Here is a 20,478-nt window from a genome sequence, read left to right as displayed (position 1 = left end):
AAATTCTAGTGTTTATTTCTTTAGGTACCGTTTTTGAAAACAGTACATGCTACACCTTCTCAAACATGACTCCACATAAGAATCATCATGGGAGTGAACAAAAATGCTTACACACAGGTCCCACTCCTAGCGATTCAGATGGAATAGGTTTAGGGTTAGTGCCCAGCCTTTTTTTCTTTTTTTAAGCTCCCAGGTGATTATAATTGGCCACTAGGGCTGAGCACCACTTAGGCCCATTGGTGCTCAACCTTTAGTGTGCACAGAATCAGGGCACAGACCACCAGGCCCTACCCCCAGAGTTTTTAATTCAGTAGGCAGGGCAGGGTTTGAGAATCTACATTTTTAACAAGTTCCAGGTGGCTATGATGAGGCTGGTTCTGTGTCCACACTCTGACAACAAGTGGTTAAGCACACTGGCTAGTGGTCCTCAACATCTGCCTACACATTAGAATCACTTGGAGAAATTTTTATAATTGTGATAGCCAGGCACACCCTCAGAATCAGAATCTCTGGGGTGGGGTCCAGGGGACAATATGTTTAAAGCTTCTAAAATTAAGAAGGGTTCTCTACAGCAAAGTCCATAAAACCTACCAAAGGATGTATAGTGATTTTCTCAGTGGGTAATATAGTACACAGAATTTCCATAGCTTTTTGGACTAGAAACACGTCTGTCATGGCACAGAACAGCTCTGGATGTGTGAAATACTAGCCCACAGGATAAAGTGGAAACTGCTTTATGAAGCTGAAAAGACATTTCCCTCCAACCCCCATCCAGTCTCATCTTTTGCCAAACCCTCCCTCCCTCCACTGCCTGTGTTCCTATTAAAATATTAGTAACTCTCTATTATAATTATCTGTTTTAATGTGACTGTTAGCACTATTTCTGCAAGCTCACTGGAGTCAGAGATTGCTTCTCATGTATCTTTGATTCCCCAGAGCCTAACATGATGCCAAGCATAGGTGGTGCTCAACAAACATTTGTTTAGTAATTGAAGTCAGATTAATATCTCTACTTTCTATAGAAAAGGTAATATGTCAAGCATGGCTTTTATGCAGTGTAGCATGTGAAACATCTTTTACACAGCTAAAATAAGAACCAAGTATTTCTTCTTCATACAGCTACTTTTATGGAATATTATTGCCTTAAATTAAAAAAAAAAAACAACCTATGTGCACTTGGAGATGAAATTTAACTTAGGATCTGTCCCCTCTTCAGTCAGTAACTTAAGAGTAGCAAAAAGCTTTGGTAACCTTTCATTCTAAGAATTATATTAGCCAAGTGATCCAAAAAGAGGTACAAATGCTTCACACATTAATGAGATGATGTTTCCAAAAACTCTTAAAAAGAAATAAGCAAAATCAAAAATTGCTGTTGTTTTAAAAATCCAAGTTTTTAAAACTTTGACTTGTTAAAATCACATCAGCTTTTGGTTTTGTTTTTTAATTGGTAAAGAACAGCATTCTTCTCAGAGCAAGCTGTATGTCTAATTCAGATCAAGCAATTTTGGCATAAAGAAAAAACAACTGCAAGTAATCTCCTTTAATGCCACAAAAGAAAATATCTGACTTCACACTAGAAAGATGGCATGGTCACTTCTATACCTTTCCAGAACTATGTTTTCTATATACTTCATAAATATTTAATAATCACATACGAATTAAGTCTCAAAGCACTGAAAGACTAAGTTGCTCCTCAAACTTTCTCAGTTTGTGGTACTGTGAGACTGTATTGGATGAAATCAACCATATTAACAAATATTAGCATGTTTTTTCTTTTAAAGGGCAGTGATAATTACCTTAGCATATACTACTTTTTATTCTGGAGGAGGAAATGGCAAACCATGCCAGTATTCTTTGCCTGGAAAATTCCATGGACAGAGGAGCCTGGTGTACAGTACAAGGGGTTGCAAAGAGTCAACACGACTGAGCAACTGAGCACTCACACACATTCAACACGTAATTGCTGACTGCCCATTATATGCTGGTGAAGACTCTTAGGAGTCCCTGGAACTACAAGGAGATCCAACCAGTTCCTCCTAAAGGAAATCAGTTCTGAATATTCATTGGAAGGACTGATGCTGAAGCTGAAACTTCAATACTTTGGCCACCTGATGTGAAGAACTGACTCATTAGAAAAGACCCTGATCCTGGGGAAGACTGAAGGCAGGAGGAGAAGGGGATGACAGAAGATAAGGTGGTTGGATAGTATCACCAACTTGATGGACATGAGTTTGAGCAAGCTCCGGGAGTTGGTGATGGAGAGGAAAGCCTGGTGAGCAGAAGTCCATGGGGTTGCAAAGAGTCAGACATGACTGAGAAACTGAACTGAACTGAACTGAACATCACGTGTCAGGCACTGTTCTTGGAGCTACAGTTATGCAGTAAAGACAAGCTCCTTATGAAGCCTACAATCTAGCCAATTTTTTTCTAGAAAGGAAAAAAGTAGATACATTTTGTGGTCCAGATGATCAGCTGAAGCAGGCATTCTCTGCAACAGAGGGAGACAAGCTCAGTCTAAAAGCTACTAGTTTATAAAACTTGCTGGAAGACTCCCACCAACTCTGAAAAAGCCGATAAGCCTAAAAGAAACAGTAAAGTAAGAAATAAATGAAATCTTAAAACTAAGTAGTATTTACCTCTGAATTCCTTCCAGAATATCTTTAACAGCTGCCATTAACTTTTGAAGATATACAAATGCTTCTTCAAATGATGCTATCTTTGAAGACGTCAGAGTTGAATTTGAATCCAACCTTTGAAACACATCCATGCTAAAATAGTAAGAAAAAAAATGCTCATAGGTACACACGCATATTTACTGTAATTCAAGTGTTTCAACTTCGAATGTATAAAATAATGTTTATAACTTATAGCTCATAATGTTGATCTGTTTAAATGAGAAATAAAAGAAATGTCCAGACATCCATTCATGCAAAGAATAGGGGTCAACAACTATATAGGTCTAATAGAAAGTAATACTGTAAAAACTGTGTGAATAATGTTTCACTCTAAGAGACCATAAGAGACAGAAGGGAAGTAATGCTATCAATCCATATTCAAGTCAGTACGTAGTAACGACCATACTCTCATATACAACGATGAAGAAAAAAAAATCACACATCAGACTTAGTTTGCTGAAACTGGATGTTATAAATGTTCATACACTTTGTTCTGATAATTCCAACTTTAGAAACAGGCATAATTAATAACTACCGCAGTGTCCAACAATATTTTTAAAAAGTGTGAAGTAGTAAATTAGCTACCTGATGAAATACCAAATAACTGTTAAGATGAGGCTTATGCCATCTATGAAACAGAAAAATTAAGGTAAACAAAATGTACTCATATAACATAAAAAAATCATATAAAAACTCAAAACATATGTTGTATGGGTTGAACACTGTTCCCCCCAAATTCATGTTCACCCACAACCTCAGAATGTGACCTTATTTAAAATAGGATTTTTGCACATGTAAGTTAAGTTAAAATGAGGTCATGCTGGATTAGGGTAGACACTACCCTATGTGAAGACAAAGGTAGAGACTGGACTGGAGTGATATATCTACAAATACTGCTGGCAGCTACTAGAAGCTGGAGACAGTCATGGAATAGATTCTCCTTCAGAACCTCCTAAAGGAACCAACTCTGCAGACACCTGGATTTCAGACTTTCTAGTCTTCAGACTGTGACTGAATAAATTTCCGTCATTTTCCAACATTTTTATTGAAGTGTAGTTAATTTAGAATGCTGTGTGTATTTCTGCTGTACAGCAAAGTGATCCAGTTATACATATATATGTACATTCTTTTTAAATATTCTTTTCCATTATGATTTATGATTACATACTAAACAATAGTCCACTGTTCTATATAGTAGGACCACATTGTTTATCCTTTCCTTATATAAAAGCTTGCAGCTGCTAATCTCAGCCTCTTAGGGTTGTGCATAAGTGCTCTAGGACTTCCCAGCTGGCTCGGTGGTAAAGAATCTACCTGCCAAGCAGGAGACAAGGGTTTGATCCCTGAGTCAGGAAGATCCCCTGGAGGAGGAAATGGCAACCCACTCCAATATTCTAGCCTGGGAAATCCCATGGACAGAAGAGCCTAGCAGGCTACAGTGCAAAGGGCTGCAAAGAGTCAGACACGACTTAGCGACTAGTACTCAGAATAGTTTTATATGAAAAACAGTGCATGGTCCACCAGATTTTCAAATAAACATCTCTATGTGAAAGGCTCAAACATGAATATATTGAGAAGTTCTACAGTGACTCTGGTACACATTCAGGCACAACAAACAATGAAGTAGGCTTTAAAAACTATACAATGATAAAGTAATTATAAGCATTTTTCACTTACTGAAGGACTTTAATATAAAGTGTAATATCCAGAAATTAACAAGAGCTCTGTAACATTCAACACAAACACATGTATATTATAGGTCACTTCTACATCACATAAACTATTCAAAATATTTTCTAAATAAAAGAAAGATTGCTGCTGCTGCTGCTGCTAAGTCGCTTCAGTCATGTCCGACTCTGTGCGACCCCACACACGGCAGCCCACCAGGCTCCGCCGTCCCTGGGATTCTCCAGGCAAGAACATTGGAGTGGGTTGCCATTTCCTTCTCCAATGCATGAAAGTGAAAGTGAAGTCACTGAGTCGTGTCCAACTCTCAGCGACCCCATGGACTGCAGCCCACCAGGCTCCCCCATCCATGGGATCCTCAAGGCAAGAGTACTGGAGTGGGGTGCCATTAAAGATTAAAATAACTTAAATATTGTTTATTTTTTCACTTTACAATATTGTATTGGTTTTGCCATACATTGACATGAATTCGCCATGGGTATACACGTGTTCCCCATCCTGAACCCCCCTCCTACTTCCCTCTCCATCCCATCCCTCTGGGTCATCCCAGTGCACCAGCCTGAGCAACCTGTATCATACATCAAACCTGGACTGGTGATCTGTTTCATATATGATAATATACATGTTTCAATGCCATTCTCCCAAATCATCCCACTCTCGCCCTCTCCCACAGAGTCTAAAAGACTGTTCTATACATCTGTGTCTCTTTTGCTGTCTCGCATACAGGGTTATCGTTCAGTTCAGTCGCTCAGTTGTCTCTGACTCTTTGCGACCCCATGAATCACAGCACGCCAGGCCTCCCTGTCCACCATCAACTCCTGGAGTTCACTCAGACTCACGTCCATCGAGTCAGTGATGCCATCCAGCCATCTCATCCTCTGTCGTACCCTCTCCTCCTGCCCCCAGTCCCTCCCAGCATCAGAGTCTTTTCCAATGAGTCAACTCTTCACATGAGGTGGCCAAAGTACTGGAGTTTCAGCTTTAGCATCATTCCTTCCAAAGAACAACCAGGGCTAATATCCTTTAGAAGGGACTGGTTGGATCTCCTTGCAGTCCAAGGGACTCTCAAGAGTCTTCTCCAACACCACAGTTCAAAAGCATCAATTCTTTAGCACTCAGCTTTCTTCACAGTCCAACTCTCACATCCATACATGACCACAGGAAAAACCATAGCCTTGACTAGACCAACTTCTGTTGGCAAAGTAATGTATCTGCTTTTCAATATGCTATCTAGGTTGGTCATAACTTTCCTTCCAAGGAGTAAGCGTCTTTCAATTTCATAGCTGCAGTCACCATCTGCAGTGATTTTGGAGCCCAAAAAAAGAAAGTCTGACACTGTTTCCTCTGTTTCCCCATATATTTCCCATGAAGTGATGGGACCAGGTGCCATAATCTTACTTTTCTGAATGTTCAGCTTTAAGCCAACTTTTTTATTCTCCTTTCTTTCATCAAGAGGCTTTTTAGTTCCTCTTCACTTTCTGCCATAAGGGTGGTGTCATCTGCATATATGAGGTTATTGATATTTCTCCCGGTAATCTAGATTCCAGCTTGTGCTTCTTCCAGCCCAGCGTTTCTCATGATGTACTCTGCATATAAGTTAAATAAGCAGGGTGACAATATAGAGCCTTGATGTACTCCTCTTCCTATTTGGAACCAGTCTGTTGTTCCATGTCCAGTTCTAACTGTTGCTTCCTGACCTGCATACAGATTTCTCAAGAGGCAGGTCAGGTGGTCTGGTATTCCCAACTCTTTCAGAATTTTCCACAGTTTATTGTGCTCCACACAGTCAAAGGCTTTGGCATAGTCAATAAAGCAGAAATAGATGTTTTTCTGGAACTCTCTTGCTTTTTCCATGATCCATTGGATGTTGTCAATTGATCTCTGGTTCCTCTGCCTTTTCTAAAACCAGCTTGAACATCTGGAAGTTCACGGTTCACGTTTTGCTGAAGCCTGGCTTAGAGAATTATCATTACCATCGTTCTAAATTCCATCTATATGTGTTATTACACTATATTGGTGTTTTTCTTTCTGGCTTACTTCACTCTGTACAATAGGCTCCAGTTTCACCCACCTCATTAGAACTGATTCAAGTGTATTCTTTTTAATGGTTGAGTGATAATACTCCACTGTGTATATGTACCACAGCTTTCTTATCCATCATCTGCTGATGGACATCTAGGTTGCTTCCATGTCCTGGCTATTATAAACAGTGCTACGATGAACACTGGGGTACACGTGTCTCTTTCAATTCTGGTTTCCTTGGTGTGTATGCCCAGCAGTGGGATTGTTGGGTCATATGGCAGTTCTATTTCCAGTTTTTTAAGGAATCTCCACACTGTTCTCCATAATGGCTATACTAGTTTGCGTTCCCACCAACAGTGTATGAGGGTTCCCTTTTCTCCACATCCTCTCCAGCATTTATTGCTTGTAGACTTTTGGACAGCAGCCATTCTGACTGGCGTGAAATGGTACTTCATTGTGGCTTTGATTTGCATTTCTCTGATAATGAGTGATGTTGGGCATTTTTTCATGTGTTTGTTAGCCATCTGTATGTCTTCTCTGGAGAAATGTCTGTTTAGTTCTTTGGCCCATTTTCTGATTGGGTCATTTATTTTTCTGGAATTGAGCTGCAGGAGTTGCTTGTATATTTTTGAGATTAACTCTCTGTCAGTTGCTTCATTTGCTACTAGATGGTTGGATGGCATCACTGACTCGATGGACATGACTCTGAGTGAACTCCAGGAGTTGGTGATGGACAGGGAGGCCTGGCGTGCTGCGATTCATGGGGTCGAAAAGAGTCGGACACGACTGAGTGACTGAACTGAACTCCCATTCTGAAGGCTGTCTTTTCACCTTGTGTATAGTTTCCTCTATTGTGCAGAAGCTTTTAATTTTAATTAGGTCCCATTTGTTTATTTTTTCTTTTATTTCCAATATTCTGGGAGGTGGGTCATAGAGGATCCTGCTGTGATTTATGTCAGAGAGTGTTTTGCCTATGTTCTCCTCTAGGAGTTTTATAGTTTCTGATCTTACATTTAGATCTTTAATCCATTTTGAGTTTATTTTTGTGTATGGTGTTAGAAAGTGTTCTAGTTTCATTCCTTTACAAGTGGTTGACCAGTTTTCCCAGCATCACTTGTTAAAGAGATTGTCTTTTCTCCATTGTATATTCTTACCTCCTTGGTCAAAGATAAGGTATCCATAGGTGTGTGGATTTATCTCTGGGCTTTCTACTTTGTTCCATTGACTATATTTCTCTCTTTGTGCCAGTACCATATAATCTTGATGACTGTGGCTTTGTAGTAGAACCTGAAGTCAGGCAGGTTGATTCATCCAGTTCCATTCTTCTTTCTCAAGATTGCTTTGGCTATTCAAGGTTTTCTGTATTTCCATACAAAGTGTGAAATTATTTGTTCTAGCTCTGTGAAAAATACCGTTGGTAGCTTGATAGGGATTCCATTGAATCTATAGATTGCTTTGGGTAGTATACGCATTTTCACTATATTGATTCTTCCAATCCATGAACACAGTATATTTCTCCATCTATTAGTGTCCTCTTTGATTCTTTCACCAGTGTTTTATCGTTTTCTATATATAGGATTTTTGTTTCTTTAGGTAGATATATTCCTACGTATTTTATTCTTTTCATTGCAATGCTGAATGGAATTGTTTCCTTAATTTCTCTATTTTCTCATTATTAGTGTATAGGAATGCAAGGGATTTCTGTGTGTTGATTTTATATCCTGCAACTTTACCATATTCATTGATTAGCACTAGTAATTTTTTGGTAGAGTCTTTAGGGTTTTCCATGTAGAGGATCATGTCATCTGCAAACAGTGAGAGTTTTACTTCTTCCTTTCCAATTTGGATTCCTTTTCTTTTTCTGCTCTGCTTGCTGTGGCCAAAACTTCCAAAACTATGTTGAACAGTAGTGGTGACAGCGGGCACCCTTGTCTTGTTCCTGACTTTAGGGGAAATCCTTTCAATTTTTCACCATTGAGGATAATGTTTGCTGTGTGTTTGTCATATATAGCTTTTATTATGTTGAGGTATGTTCCTTCTATTCTTGTTTTCTGGAGGGTTTTTATCATAAATGGATGTTGAATTTTTTCAAAGGCTTTCTTAGGCTTCCCTGGTGGCTCAGACGGTAAAGTGTCTGCCTGCAGTGTGGGAGACCCGGGTTCATTCCCTGGGTTGGGAAGATCCCCTGGAGAAGGAAATGGCAACCCACTCCAGTACTCTTGCCTGGAAAATTCCAAGAACTGAGAGGCTCCTCAGAGCCTGGTAGGCTACAGTCCATGGGGTCACAAAGAGTTGGACACGACTGAGCAACTTCACTTTCTGTTGAGATAATCATATGGTTTTTATTTTTCAATTTGTTAATGTGGTGTATTACATTGATTGATTTGCTGATATTGAAGAATTCTTGCATCCCTGGCATAAAGCCCACTTGGTTATGATGTGTGATCTTTTTAATGTGTTGTTGGATTCTGTTTGCTAGAATTTTGTTAAGGATTTTTGCATCTATGTTTATCAGTGATATTGGCCTGTAATTTTCCTTTTTTGTAGTATCTTTGTCAGGTTTTGGTATTAGGGTGATGGTGGCCTCACAGAGTGAGTTTGGAAGTTTACCTTCCTCTGCAATTTTCTGGAAGAGTTTCAGTAGGATAGGTGTTAGCTCTTCTCTAAATTTTTGGTAGAATTCAGTTGTGAAGCCATCTGGACCTGGGCTTTTGTTTGCTGGAAGATTTCTGATTACAGTTTCAATTTCTATGCTTGTGATGGGTCTGTTAAGATTCCCTATTTCTTCCTGGTTCAGTTTTGGAAAGTTGTACTTTTCTAAGAGTTTGTCCATTTCTTCCAAGTTGTCCATTTTATTGGCATATAGTTGCTGATAACAATCTCTTCTGATCCTTTGTATTTCTGTGTTGTCTGTTGTGATCTCTCCATTTTCATTTCTAATTTTATTGATTTGATTTTTCTCCCTTTGTTTCTTGATGAGTCTGGCTAATGGTTTGTCCATTTTATTTATCTTCTAAAAGAATCAGCTTTTGGCTTTGTTGTTTTTTGGTATGGTCTCTTTTGTTTGTTTTGCATTTATTTCTGCCCTAATTTTTAAGATTTCTTTCCTTCTACTAACGCTGGGGTTCTTCATTTCTTCCTTTTCTAGTTGCTTTAGGTATACAGTTAGGTGATTTGACTTTTTTCTTGTTTCCTGAGGTATGCCTTATATTGTTATGAACCTTCCCCTTAGCACTACTTTTACAGTGTCCCACAAGTTTTGGGTTGTTTTCATTTTATTCATTTCTATGCATATTTTTATTTCTTTTTTTATTTCTTCTGTGATTTGTTGGTTATTCAGCAGTGTGTTGTTCAGCCTCCATATGTTGGAATTTTTAATAGTTTTTCTCCTGTACTTGAGATCTAATCCTACTGTATTGGGGTCAGAAAAGATGCTTGGAATGATTTCATTTTTTTTTAATTTACCAAGGCTAGATTTATGGCCCAGGATGTGATCTATCCTGGAGAAGGTTCCATGTGCACTTGAGAAAAAGGTGAAATTCATTGTTTTGGGGTGAAATGTCCTATAGATATCAATTAGGTCTAACTGGTCTATTGTATCATTTAAAGTTTGTGTTTCCTTGTTAATTTTCTGTTTAGTTGATCTATCCATAGGTGTGATTGGGGTATTAAAGTTTCCCACTATTATTGTGTTATTGTTAATTTCCCCTCTCATACTTGTTAGCATTTGTCTTACATATTGCAGTGCTCCTATGTTGGGTGCATATATATTTATGATTGTTATATCTTCTTCTTGGATTGATCCTTTGATCATTATGAGGTGTCCATCTTTGTCTCTTTTCACAACCTTCGTTTTAAAGTCTATTTTATCTGATACGAGTATTGCTACTCCTGCTTTCTTTAGGTCTCTATTTGTATGGAATTTTTTTTTTCCGGCCCTTCACTTTCAGTCTGTATGTGTCCCTTTTTTCAAGGTGGTCTCTTGTACACAACACATCTAGGGGTCTTGTTTTTGTATCCATTCAGCCAGTCTTTGTCTTTTGGTTGGGGCATTCAACCCATTTTTTACATTTAAGGTAATTATTGATAAGTATGATCCCATTGCCATTTACTTTATTGCTTTGGGTTTGAGTTTATACACCCTTTCTGTGTTTCCTGTCTAGAGAAGATCCTTTAGCATTTGTTGGAGAGCTGGTTTGGTGGTGGTGAATTCTCTCAGCTTTAGCTTGTCTGTAAAGCTTTTGATTTCTCCTTCATATTTGAATGAGATCCTTGCTGGGTAGAGTAATCTGGGCTGTAGGTTATTTTCTCTCATCACTTGACGTATGTCCTGCCATTCCCTCCTGGCCTGAAGAGTTTCTATCGAAAGATCAGCTGTTATCCTTATGGGAATCCCCTTGTGTGTTATTTGTTGTTTTCCCCTTGCTGCTTTTAATATCTGTTCTTTGTGTTTGATCTTTGTTAATCTGATTAATATGTGTCTTGGGGTGTTTTGCCTTGAGTTTATCCTGTTTGGGACTCTCTGGGTTTCCTGGACTTGGGTGACTATTTCCTTCCCCATTTTAGGGAAGTTTTCAACTATTACCTCCTCAAGTATTTTCTCATGGTCTTTCTTTTTATCTTCTTCTTCTGGGACTCCTATGATTCGAATGTTGGGGCATTTAACATTGTCCCAGAGGTCTCTAAGATTGTCCTCATCTTTTAATTCATTTTTTTCCTCTCTGTTTCATTTATTTCTACCATTATATCTTCTACCTCACTTATCCTATCTTCTGCCTCTTATTCTACTGTTGGTTCCCTCCAGTGTGTTTTTGATCTCACTTATGCATTATTCATTATATATTGACTCTTTTTTATTTCTTCTAGGCCCTTGTTAAACCTTTCTTGCATCTTCTCAATCCTTGTCTCCAGGCTATTTATCTGTAACTCTATTTTGTTTCCAAGACTTTGGATCATTTTTACTATAATTATTCGGAATTCTTTACCAGGTAGATTCCCTATCTCTTCCTCTTTTGTTTGCTTTGGTGGGCATTTATCCTGTTCCTTTACCTGCTGGGTATTTCTCTGCCTTTTCATCTTGTTTATATTGCTGTGTTTGGGGTGGTCTTTCTGTATTCTGGCAGTTTGTGCAGTTCTCTTTATTATGGAGTTTCCTCGCCATGGGTGGGGTTGGGCGGGTGGCTTGTCAAAGTTTCCTGGTTAGAGAAGTTTGTGTCGGTGTTCTGGTGGGTGGAGCTGGATTTCTTCTCTCTAGAGTGCAGTGAAGTATCCAGTAATGTGTTATGAGATGTCAGTGGGTTTGGTGTGACTATGAGCAGCTTGTATATTGACGCTCAGGGCTATGTTCCTATGTTGCTGGAGAATTTGCATGGTATGTCTTGCTCTGGAACTTGTTGGCCCTTGGGTGGTGCTTGGTTTCAGTGTAGGTATGGAGGCATTTGATAAGCTCCTATCGATTAATGTTCCCTGGAATTAGGAGTTCTCTGGTGTTCTCAGGATTTGGACTTGAGCCTCCTGCCTCTGGTTTTCAGCCTTATTCTTACATTAGCCTCAAGACTTCTCCATCTACACAGCACCGATGATAAAACATCTAGGTTAAAGATAAAAAGTTTCTCTACAGTGAGGGACGCCCAGACAGGTTCACAGAGTTACATGGAGAAGAGGGAGGAATGAGACAGAGGTGACCAGGAGGAGAAAAGGGGTAATCAAAAGAGGCGAGAGCAAGCTAGTCAGTAATCACTTCCCTATGTGCTTTTCACAGTCTGGACCACTCAGAGATGTTCATGGAGTTATACAGAAAAGAGGGAGGAAGGAGACAGAGGTGGCTGAGAGGATAAAGGTGGGGGGGATCAAAAGGAGAGAGACAGATCCAGCCAGCAATCAGTTCCCTGTCTTCTCCACAGTCCAGAGCATACAACAGGATTCACAGAGTTGGGTAGAGAAGAGAATGGGGAGGCAGGAGACAGAGGTGACCTGGTGGAGAAAAAGGAGAGTCCAAAGGGGGAGAGAGCAGTCAAGCCAGTAATCTCTCTCCCAAGTAAAAATGGGTACTGAAGATTGTATTCTTAAGGGTACAAAATTGATAACAAATACCAAAAAGCAAAGATTAAAAATCTAGAGTAGAGGTTGGATTCTCAAAAATACAATATTAAAGAAAAAAACAAAGTCACAAAAATTATAAAATATATATATATATATGAAGTTTGCTTTTAAAAATAGGGTCTTTTTTTTTTAAAAAAAAATAATAGGTTATAAAAATGAAAATTAAAAAAAATTTTTTAGTTTAACAGTCAAAATATATCTAGGACTTTCTCTGGTAGTGTTGTGGGCAATGTGGGGTCAGTTCATTTTCAGATAGTTCCTTGATTCGGCTTATACTTCTCAAGATCTATAGGCCCCTTCCCATGTAGTCGGTGCTAACTACAGGGTTTTAATCTATTGTACCTGTCACTTCCAAGGCGGTTCCCTCTGTTTTTAGCTTCTTTTGTTTGCTGGCCTCTTCAGTGTCTAATTTCCACCCTGACACAAGGGGGCAGTGGTGGACACTTTTTAAGGCTCACTTGTTCAGTCGTGCTGTGGGGAGGGAGGAACACTGCAAACAAATAACACTGGCGTGTGCTCGCAGTGTCTCAGCCACACTGGGTTTGCCCCCACTCACTGCGTGTGTGCTTTCCCTGTCTACACTGCTTAGGCTCTCGGTTGCTCTGCTGGGAACTGTGTGAGGCCGGCCCTGGGTTGTATGCACTTCCCAGGTCTAAGCACTCAGGTTCAGGTACTCGGGTACTCCACAAAGGCACAGACTTGGTTGGGCTCACATTTTGTGCCCTTCCCATGCCCGAGCAGCTCAGGTGACCAGGTGCTTGGTGAGCACAGTCGCTGCAATTTATTGCCTCCCCCATCCCTGCTACTCAGTTTTCTGAGGTGTGCTGTGTCTCTCTTCTGGGGGCTGATCTCTGGCTGCGACTCTCCCGGCAGATGTCAATCGTCCCGAATCCCAAGAAGTCTTGGTTAGCAACGAAGCCTGCTTGCAGTTTGGTAGGTGATGCCTCTCTGGGGCTGCAATTGCCCCCTTCCGGCTCTGGCTGCCCTCACCTGCCTGTCTCTGGTGAGGGATGGACAGGTCTGCAGCCGGCTAGCTCTGCTCAATTCTTTGTTCTGTGAGCGGGCCTGGTGGTGTCTTACGATAGGGCTTTTCTCAGGATAGCTATCCCACAGTCTGGTTTGCTGTCTCAAGTTAGTTCCCTCAAGATTGCCCTCGGGGCATTCAGGTCCAGTCCTTACTCTAAGCAACACAGCCCCCGCCTCCCTGCCCAGCCCCCGCTTGCCAGTGGTGGATCAGGCCTCTGCACTGCTTCTCCACGGGGAGTTACCATTGGACACGTAATCTGTGGGGTTTATTTATTTATTTATTTATTTATTTATTTATTTTTCCTCCTGGTTATGTTGCCCTCTGAGGTTCCAAGGCTCGCCACAGACTCTCCAGTGAGAGTGTTTCCTCGTGTTTGGAAACCTCTCTTTTTTAAGACTCCCTTCCCGGGATGGATCTCCGTCCTTACCTCTTTTGTCTCTCTTTTTGTCTTTTATATTTTTTCCTACCTCCTTTCAAAGACAATGGGCTGCTTTTCTGGGTGCCTGATGTCCTCTGCCAGCATTCAGAAGCTGTTTTGTGGAATTTACTCAGTGTTCAAATCTTCTTTTGATGAATTCATGGGGGAGAAAGTGGTCTTCCTGTCCTATTCCTCCGCCATCTTAGGACTTCCCCCTTAAATATTGTTTTTGCTCTAATATTCTTTCGCTTAGTGAAAGGCAAAGGAGAAAAGGAAAGATATACCTATTTGAATATAGATTCCAAATAATAGCACAGAGAGAAAAGAAAGCCTTCCTCAGTGATCAGTGCAGAGAGATAGAGGAAAACAATAGAATGGAAAAGACTAGAGACCTCTTCAAGAAAATTAGAGATACAAAGGGAACACTTCATGCAAAGATGGGCACAATAAGGGACAGAAATGGTATGGACCTAACAGAAGAAGAAGATATTAAGACAAGGTGGCAAGAATACACAGAACTATACAAAAAAGATCTTGATGAAACACATAACCACGATGGTGTGATCACTAACCTAGAGCCAGATATCCTGGAGTGTAAGTCAAGTGGACCTTAGGAAGCATCACGACAAACAAAGCTAGTGGAGGTGACAGAATTCCATCTGAGCTATTTCAAATCCTAAAAGACGATGCTGTGAAAGTGCGCACTCAATATGCCAGCAAATTTGGGAAACTCAGCAGTGGCCATGGGACTGGGAAAGGTCAGTTTTCATCCCAATCCCAAAGAAAGGCAATGCCAAAGAATGTTCAAACTACTGCACAACTGCACTCATCTCACATGCAAGAAAAGTAATGCTCAAAATTCCCCAAGCCAGGCTTCAACAATATGTGAACTGAGAACTTCCAGACATTCAAGCTGGATTTAAAAAAGACAGAGGAACCAGAGATCAAATTGCTAGCATCCGCTAGATCATCAAAAAAGCAAGAGAATTCCAGAAAAACACCTATTTCTGCTTTATTGACTACGCCAAAGCCTTTGACTGTGTAGATCACAACAAACTGTGGAAAATTCTTAAAGAGATGGGAATAAGAGAGGGGAATACCAGACCACCCGACCTGCCTCCTGAGAAATCTGTATGCAGGTCAAGAAGCAACAGTTAGAACTGGACATGGAACAACAGACTGATTCCAAATCGGGAAAGGTATACATTAAGGTTGCATATTGTCACCCTGCTAATTGCAGAGTATATCAAGTGAAATGCTGGGTTGAATGAAGCACAAGCTGGAATCAACATTGCCAGGAGAGATATGCAGATGACACCACCCTTATGGCAGAAAGCAAAAAAGAACTAAAGAGCCTCTTGATGAAAGTGAAAGAGGAGAGTAGAAAAAGTTTGCTCAAAGCTCAACATTCAGAAAACTAAGATCATGGCATCCAGTCCCATCAGTTCAGTTCAGTTCAGTTCAGTCGCTCAGTCGTGTCCAACTCTTTGCGACCCCATGAATCGCAGCACGCCAGGCCTCCCTGTCCATCACCAACTCCCAGAGTTCACTCAGACTCACGTCCATCGAGTCAGTGATGCCATCCAGCCATCTCATCCTCTGTTGTCCCCTTCTCCTCCTGCCCCCAGTCCCTCCCAGCATCAGAGTCTTTTCCAATGAATCATCTCTTCACATGAGGTGGCCGAAGTACTGGAGTTTCAGCTTCAGCATCATTCCCTCCAAAGAAATCCCAGGGCGGATCTCCTTCAGAATGGACTGGTTGGATCTCCTTGCAGTCCAAGGGACTCTCAAGAGTCTTCTCCAACACCACAGATCAAAAGCATCAATTCTTCAGCTCTCAGCCTTCTTCACAGTCCAACTCTCACATCCATACATGACCACAGGAAAAACCATAGCCTTGACTAGACAGGCCTTAGTTGGCACCTCATGGCAAATAGATGGGTAGACAATGGAAACAGTGACAGACTTTTATTTTCTTGGGGCTCCAAAATCACTGCAGATAGTGACTGCAGCCATGAAATTAAAAGATGCTTGCTCCTTGGAAGAAAGGCTATGACCAATCTAGACAGCATATTAAAAAGCAGAGACATTACTTTGCCCTCAAGGGTCCGTCTAGTTAAAGCTATGGTTTTTTCAATAGTTCTGTATGGATGTAAGAGTTGGACCATAAAAAAAGCTGAGCACCAAAGAACTGATGTTTTTGAACTGTGGTGTTGGACAAGACTCTTTTGAGAGTCCCTTGGACTGCAAGGAGATCCAACCAGTTAATCCTAAAGGAAATCAGTCTTGAATATCCTTTGGAAAGACTGATCCTGAAGCTGAAACTCCAGCATTTTGGCCACCTGATGCAAAGAACTAACTCATTGGAAATGACCCTGATGCTGGGAAAGATTGAAGGCAGAAGGAGAAGGGGACAACAGAGGATGAGATGGTTAGATAGCATCACTGACTTGATAAGCAGGCTTTGGGAGTTGGTGATGGACAGGGAAGCCTCACGTGCTGTAGTCCATGGGATCGCAAAGAGTCAGACACAACTGAATGACTCAACTGAACTGAACTATTGTTTTAAACTATTTCAGTTTCAAAATGATTATCTCTGTCTGGTATATACAACATTCTGCTAACAAGAATATATGATAAGCCACAACATTAAAAATACATTAAGACTGGACAAACAAAATCTTTGCTTTATATGAGATTACAAAATTTTAAATATTGTTTTCTTTACCTCACATGTCAGATATAGTTATTTCTTTAGTATAAAAGACTACAATTTGTTTGAAAAAATTTTCAACTATTGTCAAGGACTAAAAAATCAGTCCTAAATCTATAATTGAATGAGAACAGACGTTTAAATGGAGTGCTAAGACCACTTTACTGATCTTGTAAACAACTAGAATGGATAGAGGCTCTTAATCCAAAATAACAAAATGGGCTCTCAAACCAAAATCATATTACAAGGCATACAGTATGATCAACATATTAGTTATATAAAGACTATGGGCTTGAGGAAAAATATGGAAGGGAGTGTTGGCCTACTTTATTTATTTTTTGGCCTACTTTAAAATCAGTTGTTTTCTATTATTTTTTAAGTTACTCCAGCAACCTATTTAAAGGCCTACTCGCAAATGGTCTCTATCTTTTCATTTCACTAAGACAAGAATACTTTATGTGTATGAAAGTAACAAAAGTATTACTCCACTTAAGTATTTATCTTTAAAAAAATTTTTACATGAATTTTTCCTAATCTAGACCAATGTTTTATTTATATTATTTTGCATCTTATTTCTTAGAAGCCTTTGGATCCTGCTAATTTCTTAGCCACTCCTGGTGACTAGTCATTGGTTTTGACATGTTGGCAAATGATCTGACGTATCTGGCAATGATTCTCATCAAAGTTTCACATCTGAATCACTAGACAGAAGCACTAGTTCAGCTTCAGTCCTAAAGTGAAGTGAAAGTTGCTTAGTCTTGTCTGACTCTTTGCGACTCATGGACTATATAGCCTGCCAGGCTCCTCTGTCCATGGAATTCTCCAGGCCAGAATACTGGAGTGGGTAACTGTCCCTTCTACAGGGCATCTTTCCAACCCAGGGACCGAATCCAGGTCTCACACATTTCAGGTGGATTCTTTACCAGCTGAGCCACCATGGAAGCCCTGTGCTACTGAATTAGAATTTCTAACAAGAGAACCTAACCATATGTATTTTTTACCCTCTCCAGATAATTCTGAGCCCCTATTTAAGCAGCACTACCTCTAAGGTATAATTTGACAAAAGGCCCTCATAAGATAATCTAGTACAAACTATATTGCTAAAGTCACAAACCAGGGCTTCCCTGGTGGCTCAGTAATAAAGAACCCACTTCCCAATGCAGCAGACACAGGTTCCATCCTTAATCCAGGAGAATCCCACATGCTGTGGAGCAACTATGCCCGTGCACCACAACTATTGAGCCTGTGCTCCAGAGCCTGGGAGCCACAACTAGGGAAGCCCATGCACCCCACATCCTGTGCTCTGCAAAAAAAGAAGCAGTGAGAAGCCTGTCCATCGCAACTAGAGTAAGCCCTGCTTGAGCTCTGCTCGTCCCAACTACAGAAAAGCCCGAGTAGCAACAAGACCCAGCACAACCAAAAGCGAATACAAACAAAATTTTTAAAAGACTAAGACACTTGGTAGTTAAAAAAAAAAAATCACACCCCAAACACTATTTAATGAACACTAGCAATAATGGAAAACCCTGAAACTCAAAAATTCTTGTTAATTTAGTACCTGTTTTGATACAGTGTAATCCAAACATTCTCTAGGATAGACCAGATTTCTTGATGCCTGCTGGGTTGGGGAGGATAAGAACCGGGGAAAACGGTGATTTCTTGGTTATCAGATTTCATCAGAGAATTATCCTCCTGGCTTTTACCCGGGATATTTTTCGAAGAATTTTGCTTAAGTTTTGCCTTGCCCTGGGGAAATAAGAATTACATAATATGCAGCTAGTCCTTCACTAGTAAGTGAGAGAGAAAGAACGCCAATTGTAGATCACAAATGTTCTGCCTTTCGTGGAAGTGCTATTTATTCTTTGTCCTTGATTATGTACAGAATATTATCAGAATAGAATCAGAGCTAAAAATTTTTTTCTTCTCCACTTATAAGAAACAGTATTTCCCATTTATTTATTACAGAGTATAGAAGTAGAATTCTACTTGTAAGGGATTAAGAAATAAGTGAACATAGAAATAGGAACAATGGTTCTATACTGCTCTTTTAAGAAGTTTGGTAGCTGATGGAAGATGATGGTATAGTAAATAGCACGACCAATTAAAAATATTTAAGAACAGATCTGAGCATATTTCTAAACAGTGTGAAAAAGCAATACCATTGATTCAAATGACATTTTCTTAAAAAAATCACCCTGGGTGAAAATATTAACTTAGGTGAAAAATAGATAGAATGGAAAAAAGTTTTTAACTATGAGTTTATTGAGTTTGTTGACTTGGCTCATCTATAACATCTTTGTGAATTTAAAATCACTCCGTTTCTCTAGGTTTCCTTTGTTGATAAAAGTATGATTTCAAACATTAGCTTCATGCTTATCAAATTAAAAAAAAAGGAAATTTCCAAAACTGTAACAACAGTTCATAGTTACTGAGCATTTCTTATGTATAGGAATTTTCTAAGAACTTTATATCTATTTAGCTCATTTAATCCTCACAATTACTCTATGAAGGAGAAACTATGATTATCTACATTTTATTGAGGCAAAGAAAGGATGAATAAGTTATGCAGGGTCACACAGCTGGTAAGAGGCATGAACAGAATCTGACCTTTAGTGTAAGTGAATGAAGTATATATGAATAAGTAGATATGAATGTGGTTATATTCTCTCTCCAGCTCATAAAGGTAAATATTACCCTTTTATTTCTTTTTAGGAAGGAACAAAACTGCCTGTTTACATTAACTATGAATTTAATAAATACACATGAATGGAAATATGAATTTTGTTTTGAGATAATGTGTTTAATCATCACATAATGCTTTTTCTCAGCTTTCAAACAGAAGTGTATGCAACAAAACATACCAATAGGCTGCTTTATCAAACACTTACACAGCACTTACTGTGTGCTAGGCTCTACAAATATTAATTTAATTCTCATGACAGTTCTAAGGCAGAGATTATTATACTCTTTCTTATAAAAGAAGGGATTAAGGCTCTGAGAGGTTAAATAACCAGAAATTAAAAACACAACTAGTCAGGATGGGAAGTCTGAGGCACATAAGTCTAAGTTTATTAAAAAGACTTATTTTAAATAGTCTATCATTCTGGAAGAGCAAGTCTTTCTTTTTTTATGATGTTAAAGGTTTATAAGAGAAAAAATATATATCCTTTCCTCTACCCCATTTATATAAAAATCTGGAAAATGACATTACTTAACTTTCCATTTTGGTTTCTCAGAAACAAATGAATAACGAATATTTCTCTTTTCCTGATTTTCTACACTTGGTAAATTAAGATAAGGGGCATTTTTTTTTTTTTACAGTTACTGTACTTAGATATTCTATTCCTGGAGGTAATCTCTTTCTTTTCATTGTTCAAGTTAGTGACACATAACTAAGTATTCAGGTCATAAACCAGATGTACTCTACAAAATAACTGCTATTGAAAGTGCATTTTAAAAGCCCAAGCTAAATCACAATGTTCTTGACTGACTTAGACAATGAATTGTTGTATAAGCAATACTTGAAAGCGCGCTAATTGTGGAAAAAACACAAGTTGTTTCAAACAATCAGACTAATGCTTAATGTTGAGGGAAAAGCACTAAAGAGAATACTAGATTTTTTGTCCCTTGTCTTCTTAAATCTCTTGCTAATGTGACAACTAGAAAATCAGGATCCAAGAATAAATAACTTACTAAATAACAAGCCAATATGTTTACAAGTGGGCAATATATAACAGGCATACAACTATGTGACAAACAACACTAGATTTTAATATCAAACTCTTCATGGAAGAAAACTCCCATGGCTAGGTTTCCAACTGATAAAAGAATCTTG

The 20,478-nt window shown here is 39.3% G+C and overlaps 1 protein-coding gene across 2 annotated transcripts in view; it reads right to left on the bottom strand.

Annotated features, from left to right (window-relative positions):
- SWT1 (SWT1 RNA endoribonuclease homolog) overlaps positions 1 to 20,478 on the bottom strand; it is a 102,542-nt gene that overhangs the window by 31,463 nt on the left and 50,601 nt on the right. For both annotated transcript variants that reach the window (XM_069546289.2, XM_069546288.2), the window contains exons 15-16: positions 18,202 to 18,389; positions 2,637 to 2,768 (exon numbers count right to left, since the gene is read on the bottom strand). In XM_069546289.2, coding sequence (XP_069402390.1) covers positions 2,637 to 2,768; positions 18,202 to 18,389 — 320 coding nt within the window. The remainder of the gene's footprint in view (positions 1 to 2,636; positions 2,769 to 18,201; positions 18,390 to 20,478) is intronic.

The sequence above is a fragment of the Ovis canadensis genome, chromosome 12 (genome assembly GCF_042477335.2).
Source record: "Ovis canadensis isolate MfBH-ARS-UI-01 breed Bighorn chromosome 12, ARS-UI_OviCan_v2, whole genome shotgun sequence".
NCBI lineage: Eukaryota > Metazoa > Chordata > Mammalia > Artiodactyla > Bovidae > Ovis > Ovis canadensis.
Note: the sequence above shows the minus strand (reverse complement) of the source record. Positions and strands in the feature narration are given on the sequence as shown.